Source organism: Salmo salar, chromosome 16, assembly GCF_965601325.2.
Source record: "Salmo salar chromosome 16, fSalSal1, whole genome shotgun sequence".
NCBI lineage: Eukaryota > Metazoa > Chordata > Actinopteri > Salmoniformes > Salmonidae > Salmo > Salmo salar.
The window spans coordinates 14,038,730-14,056,567 of record NC_138306.1 but is presented as its reverse complement, the minus strand read 5'-3'; the positions used below and the strand labels follow the sequence as shown (position 1 = coordinate 14,056,567).

The window sequence follows — 17,838 nt, the reverse complement described above, 5'->3', positions numbered from 1 at the left end:
CTCAGTCTCTTCTGAACAGTTGATGTTGAGATGTGTCTGTTACTTGAACCCTGTGAAACATTTATTTGGGCTGCAATCTGAGGCTGGTAACTCTAATGAACTGATCCTCTGCAGCAGAGGTAACTCTGGGTCTTCCTTTCCTGTGGCGGTCCTCATGAGAGACAGTGTCATTATAGCGCTTGATGGTTTTTGCGACTGCACTTGAATAAAAGTTCTTAACATTTTCCGGGTTTTTTAATTTAACCTTTATTTAACTAGGCAAGTCAGTTCAGAACAAATTCTTATTTACAATGACGGCCTACACCGGCCAAATCCGGACGACGCTGAGTCAATTGTGTGTCGCCGTATGGGACTCCCAATCATGTCCGGTTGTGATACAGCCTGTAATAGAACCAGGGTGTCTGTAGTGATGCCTCAAGCACTGAGATGAAATGCCTTAGACCGCTGCGCCACTCGGGAGCCCTTGGATTGACTGACCTTCATGTCTTAAAGTAATGATGGACTGTTGTTTCTCTTTGCTTATTTGAGCTGTTCTTGCCATAATATGGACTTGGTCTTTTACCAAATAGCCCTATCTTCTGTATACCACACCTACCTTGTCACAACCCAACTGATTGGCTCAAACGCATTAAGAAGGAAAGAAATTCCACAAATTAACAAGGCACACCTGTTAATTGAAATGCATTGCAGGACACTACATCATGAAGCTGGTTGAGAGAATGCCAAGAGTGTGCAAAGCTGTCATCAAGGCAAAGGGTGGCTACTTTGAAGAACCTCAAATATGTTTTGATTTGTTGAACACTTTTTTGGTTACTACAGTACATGATTCCATATGTGTTATTCCATAGTTTGACGTCTTCACTATTATTCTACAATGTAGAACATAGTCAAAATAAAGAAAAACCCTTGAATGAGTAGGTGTGTCCAAACGTTTGACTGGTACTGTACATTACACAGTATTTGGGCCTTTAGCAGCAGGACACAACACTATGGATCTAAGAGTAGGGACACCTAGCTTTACAGACGGGCCTGAAGCACAGCCAACAGTACAGTATTTTGAGGGTGGTACTTACCATACATGTGACCTGAATGCAAAGAGATGAGAGTGGTTTTACTCTTACAGCCCACTCGTCACACTTTGCTATCCGGACAAAACTAACTACTGTCCGTATTACAACATAGAATGATTACGTTCAGATTGTTAGAGATGACATGGGAGGTATAGACAGTGGTATGTAAAACATGACTTTGTATGCAAGCCAACCCCGCAAGTTGAGCACACACACAAACACACACACAAACAAAGAACAGCTTCAGTGTTAAACGATGATAAGGTCATAGCTTCTGGCTGACTGCTATCTCCAACACTAAGCTGCTCATATACAATCAACAGCGAACACGTCTTGCCAGCATGCTTCTCTTATTGGCTTGCTGTCCAAACATCATGCAGGGAGATATTGTAGGTGCAATCTACTTTCAGGATCGATATTGATATTTAAAAAAAAAAAATGACATTAGCGTTTAAACGTTACAGTGCTTTCTTGCAAGTTTGATGTAAGATATTTTTCTTGAGTAAAATATAATATGAAATATTATGAAACTGAACATACAATTCAATCCTTGATCAGTGAAAGAGGGAGTAGAACTATCACCTTGCAAAGCCATTCGAGTTCCGCTGAGCGGGTGTACACTTTTGTTAGTCACAGGAAGCAATAAGAAACAGAGCAACAAACAGGGGGAAGCATGGGACTAGCCCATCGAATGCTAAACAGGAATATTGGATGTGTGGAATCTAGGATACTGGAGTCACAGCATCAGGCATCCCACCCATTAACCACCGCAACAGAAACAGGAAGCTAGACAAACAGCGCTTGGAGGTCCAAAAGGCAGTAGCTCTTACCTTTAGCTTGGTGTGAAACTCCCGAGATTTCCGTCTGGCAAGAACCTGAATGTGACTGGAGACCTGTTGGGAGGGAGACAAGGGAACAGACGGTTACCATGGAGATGAAAAAGAAATAGGGCCTAAAGCCCGCCACACACTCCTCCCTTGACAACTGCATCCAGCGCTTTGTATCCTTCACTGTTTGACAGTGAAAAGTGCTATGCATCATGCAAAAATGGTCTGCAATAGGAGACCTGTTTTGATTCTCCTACGCATGGCCACACAGGTCAAAGTGTCTTCGCCTGGCCGGTAGTGTCAGGGGACCTGCCCTCCAGCAACCTCTAAGGGCTCCAGAAAATGGCAATATGTGTACCTTAGGGATTGGACCCGTGAGTGGTTTAGATTTCATTACAAGTGCACAGCATATCTGATGAGTCCTCTTACCTGCTTTCTTGTCCTTGTCTTTCCCGTTCTTAGTTTGATGTATCTCGCTATCAACTCATTGCGACCTGAGGGAAGAAACAAATCACTCAGGTTTGTGGAAGGTAGTGGCCTCCTGGCTTACGTGTCCACTCCAGACAGGTGTGTGTGTGGAGGGGGCCTGGTGGGTGATACCAACCCTAACCCTTGTTCACTTGGAGGGGACCATTTTGTTAAGGCAACACGGACTGGCGGATAACATGTGACCTCGGCCGAAGAGAACAGCATCTGGGGGGATTTAGTGGTGTGACCCTGCACCCAGCAGGCCCGCACTGTAATCTCCCGCCGCCCATGCTGGGGCCTCCCTACTCTCAATCACTCACACACTGTGTACACATAACATGACAATACGGGCATTCATGCAGACGCCCAATTCCCAGATCAAAGGCCCCCAAACGGCCAGCTGTAAGCATGCTTACTGCTGAATAATTCATTATTTTCACCAGCTTGCAAACACACTCAGCGGGACTTGGCAAGAGCACTAAACAAGCGAGAGGGAGAGTTACAGAGCGAGAGGGAGAGAGAGATGGAGGATGAGGGAGGGAGGAAGAGAGAAAGGGAGAGAGAGAGGGAGGGTGAGGGAGAGAGAGAGAGGGAGGGTGAGAGAGGGAGGGTGAGGGAGGGAGGGAGTGAGATGGGGTGAGGGAGAGAGAGAAAGGGAGAGACAGAAAGAGGGATGGTGAGAGAGAGCCAGAGAGAAAGAAAGAGGGAGAGGGAGTGAGAGAGAGAAAGGGAGAGACTGAAAGAGGGAGGGATGGAGCAAGAGAGGGAGAGAGGGTGAGGGAGAGAGAAAGCGAGAGAGAGAGAAGTTTAAAGACCCTCATCCTAACAGACCAAACCAAGAAATCCCTCCCCATGATACTCATAAACTAGCCCACTATGAGTTGAGTAAGCTAATATCTATTTCCAGAGCTAGACAAAAAGAGTGCACTGCCAGAAGAGAGACAAGAGAGAGAAGTTTCTGCACTGGTGGACATTATTATTGTCAAATGTCTCATTAAGTTTCAAAAGAGGTAACACTGCTCCATTTCCCTCAGATTTCTTCTTAACTTTTATTTAAAACCAGCTCCATCACAGATTCCTGCTTTGTTTGTTGTCTCTGTAAAACCAGCCATTTAAGGGGGGATGAACTTCCTGATTTGGCCTCATTTTCAGCTTGGTCTTTAAGAAATGCAGCGGCCATGACTGAAGCCAAACGAGAGTGTGTTGTGATTGTGTGTGTTAGCGCGTGGCAAGCGTTTGTACATTCACTCTGCCAAAACAGTACACAGTTACATTTGCTCACCCTTCTAGATAAACTTGAAACAGTCTAACCAGGTCTTGTGTCTTGAAATTGCAGAGGCTAGCTAGTGCTAGCCAACTTCTTTCGCCAATTAGCTTCAGCCAGCTGGTGTGCAACCGTGGCAAAGTTGGTTTGACATTGGATAGATTATCTCTGGGGCTAGTTAGGGACCATCAATAAATTATACAATGTAAATGGGACAATATTTTCATGTTGCACATCTTTTAGTTGGCTCATAAATGCTTTCAATATTTGTAAATACATTTCTATAATTTATAGTTGGTTTGAGGTTTTTAAGTGAGTTACATTTGGAGCTATTGACATTTAAAAAAATATCGTTTACATTGTGTAATTTACTGATGGTCCCTATCTAACCCCATAGGGGTATGGAATGTCAAACCAAATTGACCATGGGCATTACGATCTGGTCGCTTGCAGCTGCGCTCCGAATTGATGATTACTTGGGTGCTGCCAGCTTTGGGCAGGATTCAAATAAACCAAACCCAATGAAAACTGTTACAGTAGTAACACCACCCTTCATTCCATGACATAGACATTTTTCCTATCATCTCGCAAATCTCTGTTTTGGATGAGACTGACTTTATGACTAGAATTATCCTATTTACACTTTGTAGTCAAGTTTGACACTAGAATAAATGTTTCTGACTAACATCAATGCCACATAGGCTGTTTTCAAAATTCGAAGTTTCTTTTTAGGAGCAGTCACTCTTTAATATCATTATTGCATTTGCCAAGAAACACACATTCAAATGAGTTCTCTCTGAAATAACATCTTATTCAAATGCCTTGCAAATCCTTCAAGCAAACTGAACAATATCCCCTTTCATTGGCTGTCCCTTAAATAATAAAAAATGATGGAGAACATAATGCAGCCTACAGCAGAGTTTAGAGCAGGGTCGGAGTTAAGGTGAACAGATTGGAGTTGAGAGTTCAGTGGGTTGGAGATGTCTGACTATGTAGAGTTGGTGCTTAGAGCTCTCATTGCTATGGTTTGCCTGATCAGCAGACTGCTACAGTGCTACTTGACAGCTGATAGTGTGTGTGGGTAGTTCTGTGTTCCCATTTCAGCTCCCACTTACCAGGCTGATGGATGGAGCAGGACACTGACCCACAGTGACCCGGCCCTCAGCCCTACTGATCCAGGCCAGGGGTTAGAGGTCAGGGGTCAGAGACACAACACCACACAGTACACACAACATAACCAGTGAGAGAGGTAGTTTAGCACCCTCCACTGACACCAACGGACAACTGACACTGAAATTCCAGGAGAACGCAGGTTAGTGTTTTCGTGTTACACGTCGAAAGATTTGTATTGGTAACAACAGCTTTAAAAAGAAATGTTGTGTGTGTGTGTAACAGCACGTCTCTTAGCTGAGGTCTTTTTAAAGCTCTCATTTCCTTTCCCGGCCCTCGTTTTAAGGATGGACTGACCATACCCCCACAAGGCTCTGCACTGCAGCATCCAGGGTGATGTCAGAAGACCCTAGAGAACACTCTGGCATTCTGACAACCTGAGGATCACTCATACACTCACTCACTGCACTCTTCATGTGGCTTTGCCATTAAACGCTCCTCCAATAAATGTCTATTGCCAGGCAATATGAGCTGTTTCCAACATCATAACAAGGGATTTAAAGGCTTTTCTCAGAGATGATTTCCAAGTGTCATTGTGAATCACGGCCATAAGGAAAGACAACTGTGACTTGCCCTGTTCTTGACATTACCAAAGTTGTGAAACACTGAAATGGAATAAAAACCAAACACTTTATAGGCAATGAAATGATTTTGAACCAGTTAAAGAAGCTGCCCTCCGTATTGTACAGTTCTATTCATTTTCCTGCATGTTGCGTTCAAGGTAGTGAGGCTAGCAACTTTAAAACGTATCAAAAGTATCATCTCCCAACATTACAAATCTCACAAAATATGCACACGTACAACAAAATGCCTCGTCTCTTGGTCCAGTGCTCAAACTTTTCGCAGGCACCCTCCTTTCATAGCCCTCTGACTAGCTTATATTTACACTGTGACGGGCGCCCTAATCCTTTCCGCTCTTTACTCCCCCTTCCCAGAATGCACTGGGCCCCAGGCAAGCCCCTGTCTCTCGGCGGAGCGGAGTGAGTGCAGGAGAGACCCAAATCCTCTGGACAATAGCCTGGCTGTCCCGCCGGCCATGATGGATGACTCAAGGGTCTCAGGCCTACATTAGCATCACAAAGGCCTAAGCCAACAATATGGAGCCTTTCAGTGGGAGGTCCCCTGGCTGGCTGGGGAGACGGGAGAGAAGCCCTATAACTACTACACACTGGAACATTACCACGGTTAGAGCTGCTGTGTCTTTACTCCAGCTCCTTCCCCTGGGCTCTGTCTGGTCCAGCCTCCATATTGTCCCACACAAACACAGAGGGCTACCTTGGGGTATGTTATGGGAATAATAGCCCCATCCAAGTGATTAAACCTTAAAGCTGAGATCTGCATTTGGTGAAACAGCACCACTGGTCGCCCCCAGGCGCATTTGTTTTTGTTTTAATAAATAATGATATCATAGGACACACTCTGCTGTTCTATCATGCGTGCAACGATTTGCCATGATGTCAGAGGGGGAAAAACGATTTTTGTTGTTTGAAGTAATGTCTTTGTTGTTGGAATATCGTTAACAGACGTGGCAGTTTCACCGCTTCGGATTCCAACTTTAAAGCTCCAGAAACCAACTACACCTAGAATTTCGCCCCTATGTGGAAGCTAGGTGAATTGCAACAGCACTAGGCTGTATTCAAAACAAAACTCCCTCCTCCCACGCATCCCATTTCCCCGTGACATGGTGGAGACTCGTGCTTGAGCCTTTTACTTTGGTCCAAAACCTAGATTTTTGTTACTGAAAAGATATTTCACAGAGATTTTGGTGGTAAAATGATTCCCTACGCTATTCAGTGTTTGTTTTCTCACATAAACTGAAATTGAGAGAACAGTGTAGAATTTTAGCAACCAGGAAATAACGATTTCTACATTGGCCACTTGACCCGATTTCCACTAGATAACACAACCACAAAGTCAAAACAGCTTTTCCCATTTTGACAACAGATGCTGCTCCGGCGGGAGAAATCAATAGGCGAATATCACAGCCAATCACAACACTGGCGGGTAAGAAATACTATGAAACATTATCATTCCACTATTACTGCAGATACTGTATATTATGGACATTTTCTGAAATTTCAATGCAAAAATTCACGTGTAGCACCTTTAATGTATCTAGAGAGGCTGCAATGTCACAGGCATACAAACTTCAAGATAAAAACACACAGATAGAAACAAACAAAAACACTGTATTACTTCTGGACCTGTTGAATGGAAATAGATCTAGCCCTGGCCCTGTGTCCCTAAACCAGATGGTGCTGTTCTGACCCATCCCTTAGCTTGGAGATAGGGAGCTTAGTCTGATAAGATCTACAGCTCCAATGCAGGTGTTTCCCTCAGAGCAGTCAATGGGTGCGGCCGTCACTCCCCCTGACAAATAAATCCTCACACACTCACACGTACACACTCCTGGCAGGCTGACATCTGACTCCATCCCCGACCAGCTGCCCATTCTAGATGGCTTAACACAGTACATTATGACCCCCCTCCCCACCCCACTCCCATTTAGAGAATGGGCCAGAGAGAAAGACTTCAAGGCCAAAGTCAGATGGTCTGAGGCCGTGACGATGGCTTTTCTCATTATCAACATACCCCTCCAGCCCTCCCCTATGGATGTATCCAGCTCTCCACCAATCACAACACACTTCATTATACAAAAGGAGCCACTGGTAAAGCCAAACACAGCAATCAGGGAATATCAAACATCACTTGCTGCTCTAATTGCTAATTTGGGGAAATCTTTGCACAGTAATGCACGTGTGAAATGAGCGGCAGAAACATCCAACATTTTGATTAAGGCACCCCATAGTATGCCGCAGTGATTTTGAGTTTGTTTATAGAACCATTTCAGTGGTACTTCCAGAACACAAAGGTTTCAAAGTCAGAAAAACATTTTCTCAACGCATGACGTTCAGGATGGAAGGCTGATGTATACCCGATGCCGATTGCCTCGACTCACAAAGCACTTCAGTTGTTTTAGAATGACTCCAAACATCAGCTTGAGCCCAGTCTCTGATGAGCTTGGAGTATACCGAGGAGTCCACAGACCACAACAACCACGTCTCGGTTTGGCAAAGGACCACTGTATTCATTCATCGCAATTTTTGAAATTAAAAAGGCACAGTGTGTGTGTTTAAGTGTGTGTGTGTGTGTGTAAGTATATATATATATATATATATATATATATATATATATATATATATATATATATATACATACATACATACATTCATACATACACACATATATATATATATATATATATATACACACACATATATACATACACACACACACACACACACACACACACACACACACACACACACACACACACACACACACAGCAGAACGGCGCTCTAAGAACCACAATTCCCTCTATCCCAAACTGTGGCCCACTACGCATACTCACGGCCTGTGTGAGTGAATGTTGCTGGTTGGTTGCAGCCATTGGTTGGTTTTAACGGGACTAATTAGCCATGCTCACCTGTGTGTTCGGACCTCTCAGAGTTCTGACAGAGAGGCCCGGATGGAGACATTACACCAGCATGCTGGAAATCTTTATTTTTTTTATATCCTCAATTGAACTCCACAGGCCCTCAAGCTGCCTGACGAAGGTATTTACCTTTCAAGATTTTCTTCAACCTAGTCCCCCAAAATATGGGGTGAAGCAAAATGTACTGTACATCAGAATTGTTTAGTCAATCCAAACAAATACTGTACAGTGATGGTGAGAGAGAAAGAAAGAGAGAGAACGAGAGAGAAAGAAACAGCATTGAGTGTTGTGACCGCTCACATATTCTCCTTCTATCTCGACAACACTTTCGGTCATCATTACCTCTGTCATTCTGTCCCTGTGTGGGCCTTCACACAAAGCACCATGAATCTATCATGTCTTTCAAAGGAACAAATTGTTCCTGGAATAATGACATCAGAAGGGAGTGCAACATAACGACCTACAGATGAACACCTAGTACTCTGTTACGAACCAAACACTCCAGACACACACATGCCCTCGAAGAGAGAGCCTCTGTTAAGAACACGTTCTACCCCTGAAGGCCACTGAGTCATTACTAACAAACAAAGATGTGCCAAGAGCCTCTTTCACCCCATTTACCTTGAGAGGAAGACAGAGGGAATACCACTGGATAATAATCTCTATGCCTTTTGTTTCAATGGTTATTGTATGGAGATCTCTAATTCTGTTATGTAAACATGGCAGGTCTTTGTATGTCATGATATTGATATTTCTGTTTTGTGTGTGTGTGTGTGTGTGTGTGTGTGTGTGTGGTGTGTGTGTGTGTGTGTGTGTGTGTGTGTGTGTGTGTGTGTGTGTGACGACAGGTACAGGCATGCCCACACCCCTCTGGAGCCACACTGGCTCACATTACTGCAGCATCCGGGGAACGATCCTCTTGGAACATTTCCTACCATCCCACTTTCACCATAGCCATTCGTTTTGAAGACCGAGAAACAGCGGAGGTCTTTAGCGTATTCCTCATTCAACAACAGCAATACATCCATTATAAAAGAACATTCTTTGTTACAGTACAGCAACTGGCAACTGCAATTCGACTGTCAAGAGTTTCTCTGATTAGGGTTGGAAAGGTAAAGGTTTTAACCACTGCCACAATACATCCTGACCGTTATAATGCTTCTCCAGGGCTCCGCACTATGGTGACACCATTTATCAGGTTACAGCAGCTACTACTATTAAATCCTCGGATGCTGTCTGCCGTAGCACCCTTCGCTTTATAACAGGCGACAGCTGTGATACTCGCCACTGCATCGTGTGTCAAAACGTTGTCTGGTCGTCATTAAAGTCCCGCAGATCACTTCACTATTCCCTCTTTGTTTACAAAGCTCTACTACACAAGCTTCCCACTTACCTAAACATCGCTGTAAAAAATATTAAAAAACGTGAGATACCAAACTCGTTCACAAGGCTGGTTAACTTGAGGTTCCTCGGGTCTCCTCCGAACTAGGTGAATTCGCTGTATTTTTAAAGCGCCTCATTGCTGGAACCAACTACAAAATAAATTATAGTTGGATGTTCTGGTGTTGCTTGGGCAATTTCAAATATTGATTTGGGACCTTCTTATTGAGGAATGTAATTGTTTTTCTTTAATATTTGTGTTTTGCTGTATTTTACTTGTTTTATATTGTATTTGACTTAGAGTTTTGTCTTATGAAATTGGATATGCAGAGCTCCCTTGTGAAAGAGACCCTGGACTCAATGGTGATTCCCTGCTTAACCTGTTATGGATAGGGGGCAGTATTTTCACGGCCGGATAAAAAACGTACCCGATTTAATCTGATTATTACTCCTGCCCAGAAACTAGAATATGCATATAATTATTAGCTTTGGATAGAAAACACTCCAAAGTTTCTAAAACTGTTTGAATGGTGTCTGTGAGTATAACAGAAGATTCTGTACAGGAAGTGCCCTCTCTGACCATTCCTTGGGCTTCTTGACTCTCTTTATTGAAAACTGAGGATCTCTGCTGTAACGTGACACTTCCTACGGCTCCCATAGGCTCTCAGAAGGCGGGAAAAAGCTGAATGATGTCTTTGCAGCCCCTGGCTGAAAAACATTAGCGCATTTTGATAGTGGTCGATCTGAGTACAATGAGACTGAGGTGCGTGCACGAGCCGACCCCATGTTTTTATTCTTTCGTCTTTGAACGAAAACAACGACTCCCGGTCGGAATATTATCGCTTTTTTACGAGAAAAATAGCATAAAAATTGATTTTAAACAGCGGTTGACATGCTTCGAAGTACGGTAATGGAATATTTAGATTTTTTTTGTCACGAAACGCGTCGGGCGCGTAACCCTTCGTTACCCTTGGATAGTGTCTTGAACGCACAAACAAAACGCCAATATTTGGATATAACTATGGATTATTTTGAACCAAACCAACATTTGTTATTGAAGTAGAAGTCCTGGGAGTGCATTCTGACGAAGAACAACAAAGGTAATCCAATTTTTCTTATAGTAAATCTGATTTTGGTGAGGGTCAAACTTGGTGGGTGTCAAAATAGCTAGCCTGTGATGGCGAGCTATCTACTCAGAATATTGCAAAATGTGCTTTCACCGAAAAGCTATTTTAAAATCGGACACCTCGATTGCATAAAGGAGTTCTGTATCTATAATTCTTAAAATAATTGTTATATTTTTTGTGAACGTTTATCGTGAGTAATTTAGTAAATTCACCGGAAGTGTTCGGTGGGAATGCTAGTTCTGAACGTCACATGCTAATGTAAAAAGCTGGTTTTTGATATAAATATGAACTTGATTGAACAAAACATGCATGTATTGTATAACATAATGTCCTAGGGTTGTCATCTGATGAAGATCATCAAAGGTTAGTGCTGCATTTAGCTGTGGTTTTGTTTTTTGTGACATTATATGCTAGCTTGAAAAATGGGTGTCTGATTATTTCTGGCTGGGTACTCTGCTGACATAATCTAATGTTTTTCTTTCGCTGTAAAGCCTTTTTGAAATCGGACAGTATGGTTAGTTAAAGGAGAGTCTTGTCTTTAAAATGGTGTAAAATAGTCATATGTTTGAAAAATGGAATTTTTGGGATTTTTGAGGAATTTGTAATTCGCGCCACGCCTATCATTGGATATTGGAGCAGGTGTTCCGCTAGCGGAACGTCTAGATGTAAGAGGTTAAATAAAGAAAAAAAGAAAACGTAAAAAACAACAACACAGTTTTGTTGCCTTACAATTCTCCATACATTTCCTGAGCACTTTACATATTTACTTTACACACCTTCAAAAAAAAACTCCCAGACCTCAGTTACGCATTGTCTATAACCGGCCTCCCTCACAGGACAAAGTCATGTCGCGCCACTCTAAGGTAGTAAAATCAAAGCTACCTACCTAAAAACCCTTCCAAAAAGAATCACACCACAAAAGACCACTACTCTTAATACAGAAAATACAAAGAACATGACGTTTTCTGGCTATACCTTTTTTTTACCCACAGCCTGTGCAACCATACATAGCAGAATGGTTTGAAAAAATGAAGAGGTGCAACTTCTGTGTGTCTCCATCCTTCGTTGAAGATAACGTGTGTAGGTCACACTCTTAACTCTCTCTAAGCATCATCTTTGCTCTCTAAGAGGCACAATACAATGGATGGGAAAAACGTACAGTGTTCAGAGGAGAACTCTGAGGTGCTGTTCCTCAAGTTGTGGAGGAGGTGGGTCTTTCCCACGGTGCCATACAGGTCCACGCCAGGGAGAATGACAGTGGCTCAGTGCCAATACCAACTCTGCCCACACCACGGTACTGTACTGTAGAGAGCGAGCTGGTAGGAGCGTTGACTAACAGACAGGTAGTCCATTAGCGGTTTGTAACGTCACTTTAAACAATCTCTTCGAGACTCGTAAATTTCAGCAGCTAGTATTTATAGTTGTATTATTACCTATAGAGGCTACAACTATAAATGCTAGAAGCTGAAGTCAAGGCTCTGTACTGTACCCGTCATATAGTGAAGCATACTGTCACATATTACTGTCGTTCCATGATACTGTATGTACCATACAGGGAGGACAGCCTGAGGGAGACCCAGACCCCAGGATGACTCAGACTCAAGCCACCCCAGCATGCTTCACCATTACCCTGAGGGCACGATGACTATATGTCTCATCTCATACGGCCATGTTGGCAGCTTGGATGTACAGGATCTTATCCACAATAGCTAGAAGGCAGCGACGAGATATCGTGCAAACCAAATCAATCCTCACGGGTACACAGCTTCCCATAACTCATTTAACAAAGCCTTTTCTTTCATTTAAAAAAAAAATATTGAAAGTTGGCTAATCATTAGTGACAGTGACAATGTATCATAGAACTTCAAAGGGCCAAATCCAAACCTGATCCAAGATCCACTACCTATACCTCAGTCACTACCTGCTCCTGAAGCAGAGAGGGGAAATGGCCATGTTAGCAATGGTGCTACAAAACTCTAGCCTGCCTCTGCTCTGGTCTCTGCTCCAGCTAAGCCACGCTGGGATATTTGGCCTGGCCAACAGAGAGACAGCAGATTGCTACGGTCTAATGATGATGAGGCATCATGACAGGCCTCTCCACTCACAGGATAAATGGTGGCAGAATGGAACCACCGCGGAGGCCTATCTGCTCCTCATCTAAAACCAGATGGAGATTGTCAATACCATTTAAAAAAAAAAACACTGATTTCTCTCTAGAATTTATCGCTCGGATAAAAGACGTGCAAAGTGGATGATAACTTCGCAGACATTGAGACATTAGAGAGAAACATCAAGCAATGGCACAAGTTGTGGTGGAGGAGTTATATGTTTTGTGATCAGTCAGTACGTGGGCTTTTTTTGGGCCGGGCTGAGGTCGTGTCCCTTCCTTCCACCTGCTCAATCTAGTTCCTGTAGAGCAGCCGGCGCTCCACAAAGAGGAAAGAGCCTCTCCCCAGCCCCAGTCAATCCCCCCCAGGCCAGGCTGGGCACCGTGCCAGGCCCCACTGAGACTCAAAGCACCCGAGAGCCCCACAGGTAAACACTGAGATAAGCTCCGCTGCAACAGGAAAAATAGACATTGTTTAGAGGCAATAGGCAGTTGCTATAGAGACAGTTGCTAATTAACTGCATTGAGTGGAGGGAGCAGAGGGCTGAAGAGGGCCACTCAGGAGGACCTGAGCCTTGCTCTTGCCTCACTCCGCCTCCTCTAGTGACTAATCCAGGTCGCTCTGCGTCGTTCCTCCAGTCTCTCAGATGCCAACGCCGCCCAACGCGGAAACCGCACTGTCCCTCGTCAAACGTCTGTCTCACATCGTGAAAGCTCAGCTACTGTCTGTCGTCTCGTCAGGATGCGACCCGGGCGGACAGCAAATTAAGTTGTTATTGAATCCAGGCCCTCTGTGTGGTTCCAGTGTTAACTAATGCAAACAATTGCATTTCTAGCAATCAGCCCACTTAATCAGCCTGGACCACCTCTCTATCTGTTTCTCATCAGCTTTGGGATGAGAGGGAGGGCCCACAGCACAGTGGCGGCCAACAGGATCTGAGTGTTTCGTAAAGGCAAATCCATGGTCTGCTATGCGGATGATATGAATTGTAGACAAGGGAGATATTAGGTTGTGCTACAGGCTACATGAGTCCACGGTGAGTCACAGTTCAAGCGCTAGGACCCAGTGGATCCACGGCTGGGAAGAGAGGTCGGAGTGAATCTTTCCACAGTTCCAGTAATCACTGCTCATTACTCCAACTCCACATGCCTCTCACTCCCCCCTCTTTTGTCCTCCCTACCTGATACGCTGACATGCAGATCCCATCCACGAGTAACGCGTAGCGATGTGTAATACATTCGAATAAACTACAATGACAAAAATGCACAAGGCCAGTTTCTGGCCGATGGATGTGTGTTAGTGTCAGACCTACAGAATCAGGTCTTTAAGTGGTTTTTGAGTAAAATCCCAGAGGGATCATTGCTATGTTCTAGAGAAGGTAAAGAAACAAGCAGCTGAGTCTGGAAACTGTTAAAATACTGAGGACCTCTGACCGACCCTGTGCTGATCCCACTCAATACATCACAACCAAGCAGAGATAACACGTCTGTCAACACGCTCAGACAGAGATTGATCTAGTCAGGGCGATATTCAATAAACATAAACTCAAACATTGTAGACGGTCTTATTTGTGTGTCAAGAGTCTCAGAAACAACCTGAAGACATACAACAACATATAGAAATATACACACTTATAACCAGCAAAAGTTCACTATAAGTTCCCAAAGTGCCACAGTGCTGTTGCATCCGACTCAAAAATGTTTTTCTAGTTTCTGAATATAATATCTTTCTTACATCAGTTTTCTGACTCGGTAAGAGGCCTGAGTTTTTACACAGACTGTTACACAGCTTGGGTAGTGAGGTCGCACGAGAGCAGACACTGGTCATGTTTGAAGGGGGGGGGGGTTCACCTCTACTTTCATTGGATGTTGTGTTGTGTGCTGTGAGCAACTATGACACTCAGTGAAGGAGGAGGGTGTCCCCCCTCTCCCAACATCACCAGCCAAGCCCAAGAAGAGAGGGAGGGTGAGGGAGTGTGTGTGTGTGTGTGTGTGTGAGTGAGAAAGAGGGTAAGGGGGAGGGGGGAGAGTGTATGGTGCAGCTGGTGGCAGCCACACGACCATCTGCTCCTCACTAATGGTTCACACTGGCTTTAGTTCTAAACCTCTGCCTCCCTCCCTCCCTCCCACAGCACTCCAGGCCTCCAGCAGCCTCACTGGTCATGTCTCTGACTAACTCACCACTCTTCCACTCTCACTAACTCACCACTATCTCACCACTCTCACTAACGCACCACTCTCACACTCTCACTAACTCACCACTATCTCACCACTATCTCACCACTAACTCACCACTCTCACTAACTCACCACTAACTCACCACTCTCACTAACTCACCACTCTCACTAACTCACCACTGTGAAGTATGTGTTGTTTCTAATAATTCAAAATAAATATTCCTCCCACATAGTCCGCTTCTGTGAACAATAGCCCAGTTCTACCTAACTGGAGCCTTTCTTGGAGTTCTTCTCTTCCTCCTTCCTCTGTACTTACCGTACATCTTGCCCTCGTCTGAGAGGATGATCTTCCTCCGCCCACAGGGCGGGTAGATAGCCAGCGCCTCCTGGAAGCTCTGGTCGATGTCGGGGCTCCACACCCCCTCGGGGTCCCCGTCCATGCCCTTCTCGGCCCCGTCGCTCATCCTCTCCATGTCGTCTGCGGGGCTCTCGCTGCCGCTCCAACTGCTGGGGTCCATAGTGGCGGTGCGCTCGTCCATGCCCAGGCCCGGATCACACTAGGGGGAGAAACCTGGAGACCAGCAGAGGAATAAACAAACAGTCAGTTAGTCAGTTACAGAGCAGAGTGTGAACCAGCTGCCTCCAGCACCACCACAGAGCGCAGCACAAAACAGAGAAGCGCAGACCTGGTTCACTCTGGCCTGGGCAGCAGCGGTAGCAGCAGAGCATGGGAAGGGAGCGAACACAAGCGAGACAACGAGGGGAAACTACTGCTATGTTTGCCCAGAGAGTTGGCAGGCCGATGCCTGCTTGTCGTTTTTACACAAGTGCTAAGTTTGAGAACATTCAAACTGTCGCCAGGACCTAGGCATGAGGATTATTCCTATCAACATTTCTCCCCAGCTTAACAAGACATTATATAGCAGGACAGATTGTTAATGCTGTATACACCTGGTGAGAGAATGTGATCCAATCCCAAAACAAACATCCAGATACAATACAAATGCTATAAAAGAACATGGTAGAAGGAAGCCACAAGCCGAGAGCGAATAGAAGAGGGGCCTTGGGTAGCATTCATCCACACCAGCTGCCATCTACTTGGAAACCAGTATCATAGTCAGTCACTACTCAAAGGCAGTCTGTCACCAAGCTCTTCAATATGGCTGGGGTTCATATAGGGGGGGATCGGCGTACAAAGGCTTCGTGGAGCTCCAGAAATACGAGTCTATGTTCACAATATCCCATTCAAAAACGACATTGTCACTTCCGCGTCTAAATGCAGCTACTTCGTCGTCTAAGTTTGGTAAACGACGTCCCACCCCAACAAGTAGAACGTTTCCTATAGAGAAAGTGTACAGCTGGAATATACTTTATTCCCCATGGCTTTGTGGAGATGGCCGCACAGCTGCCCCCCCCCCTCCCCCCCTCCTCCCCCTCCCCCCCTCCCCATCCAGTTGCCGGGCAGCAACTCCTTCCTCTCAAACAAGATCCTATTCATGGAGCACGCTTTGTTGTAAAGAGCGACTAGCAGCATATGTTTCCTCTAGAATGTCAGTACACTGGAGGATCTGTCTGTCTGTGTGTGTGTGTGTGTGTGTGTGTGTGTGTGTGTGTGTGTGTGTGTGTGTGTGTGTGTGTGTGTGTGTGTGTGTGTGTGTGTGTGTGTGTGTGTGTGGTTGACAGGGGTGGGGGCTGCTGGTAAAGAATCTGCCACAGAGCAAGCGTAGCTTTGACTGAATTTGGTTTTTGTGTGCTGAGTGCTGACAATGCACAACTAACTACTGCTATTGGAGGGGGGAAAACGTTCCATTCCAACCACTAAATGACTCTCCCCCGACTGATTTATGAACTGAGTTAGTAATCACTAACAGCATGCTGATAAATGTGGGTTATCAGAAGGGAGAAAGGAGTCATTCAAATTTGAATGAATTTGGCTTCATTCAGCATCTTCATGTAAAATACATTCTCCTTCAGTTATTTCGACATAGTAGCATTATTAGAGACATAGTAGCATTATTAGAGACATAGTAGCATGATTAGAGACATAGTAGCATGATTAGAAACATACTAGCATTATTAGAGACATACTAGCATTATTAGAGACATACTAGCATTATTAGAGACATACTAGCATTATTAGAGACATAGTAGCATTATTAGAGACATACTAGCATTATTAGAGACATACTAGCATTATTAGAGACATAGTAGCATTATTAGAGACATACTAGCATTATTAGAGACATACTAGCATTATTAGAGACAGTAGTAGCATTATTAGAGACATAGTAGCATGATTGGAGGAGTAGATGGCAGAGATAATTGGGGCAGATCTAGTAAGGCAAAAAAAAAAATTATGTTTACTAAAAGGGACTCTTTGGCGATCCAGAATCTGTCAGCAGATGGATTCACAGCGAAGACAACAGTGACACTCAGAAGTGTTTTTGGAGATGCCTAGCTACTATAATTGCCACTGCCCAGCAGGATATCTGTGGCGCTGAGGTTTTCCTCCACACTCCCACAAGTGGCGTTCCCAGAACCTATCTCTCTAGGAAGTAGAAAGAGGCTCACCGCACCTAACGTGATGAAATATTAAGCTCTTCCTGTGGCACAGCCACATGCATATGTGGCACTTACTGAACCGTACTGACATGTGTGGCAACCATAGACCTACATATTACAGCACTAAGAGTGTCCATCGAAGTTCGACAAACAGACATTTAGGCACAGACAGTGATGACTGCCTATATGT

General features: G+C 44.5%; 1 protein-coding gene across 2 annotated transcripts in view; it reads right to left on the bottom strand.

Moving 5' to 3' along the window:
• The window catches only part of LOC106573217 (transcriptional enhancer factor TEF-1), a 43,016-nt gene that overhangs the window by 12,220 nt on the left and 12,958 nt on the right, over nt 1–17,838 (bottom strand). The window contains exons 3-6 of one of the 2 annotated variants that reach the window (XM_014148054.3): nt 15,403–15,657; nt 2,327–2,391; nt 1,901–1,963; nt 1,074–1,085 (exon numbers count right to left, since the gene is read on the bottom strand). In XM_014148054.3, coding sequence (XP_014003529.2) covers nt 1,074–1,085; nt 1,901–1,963; nt 2,327–2,391; nt 15,403–15,625 — 363 coding nt within the window. In that variant the 5' untranslated portion in view covers nt 15,626–15,657. The remainder of the gene's footprint in view (nt 1–1,073; nt 1,086–1,900; nt 1,964–2,326; nt 2,392–15,402; nt 15,658–17,838) is intronic. The other variant, XM_014148055.3, reaches the window with a different exon arrangement.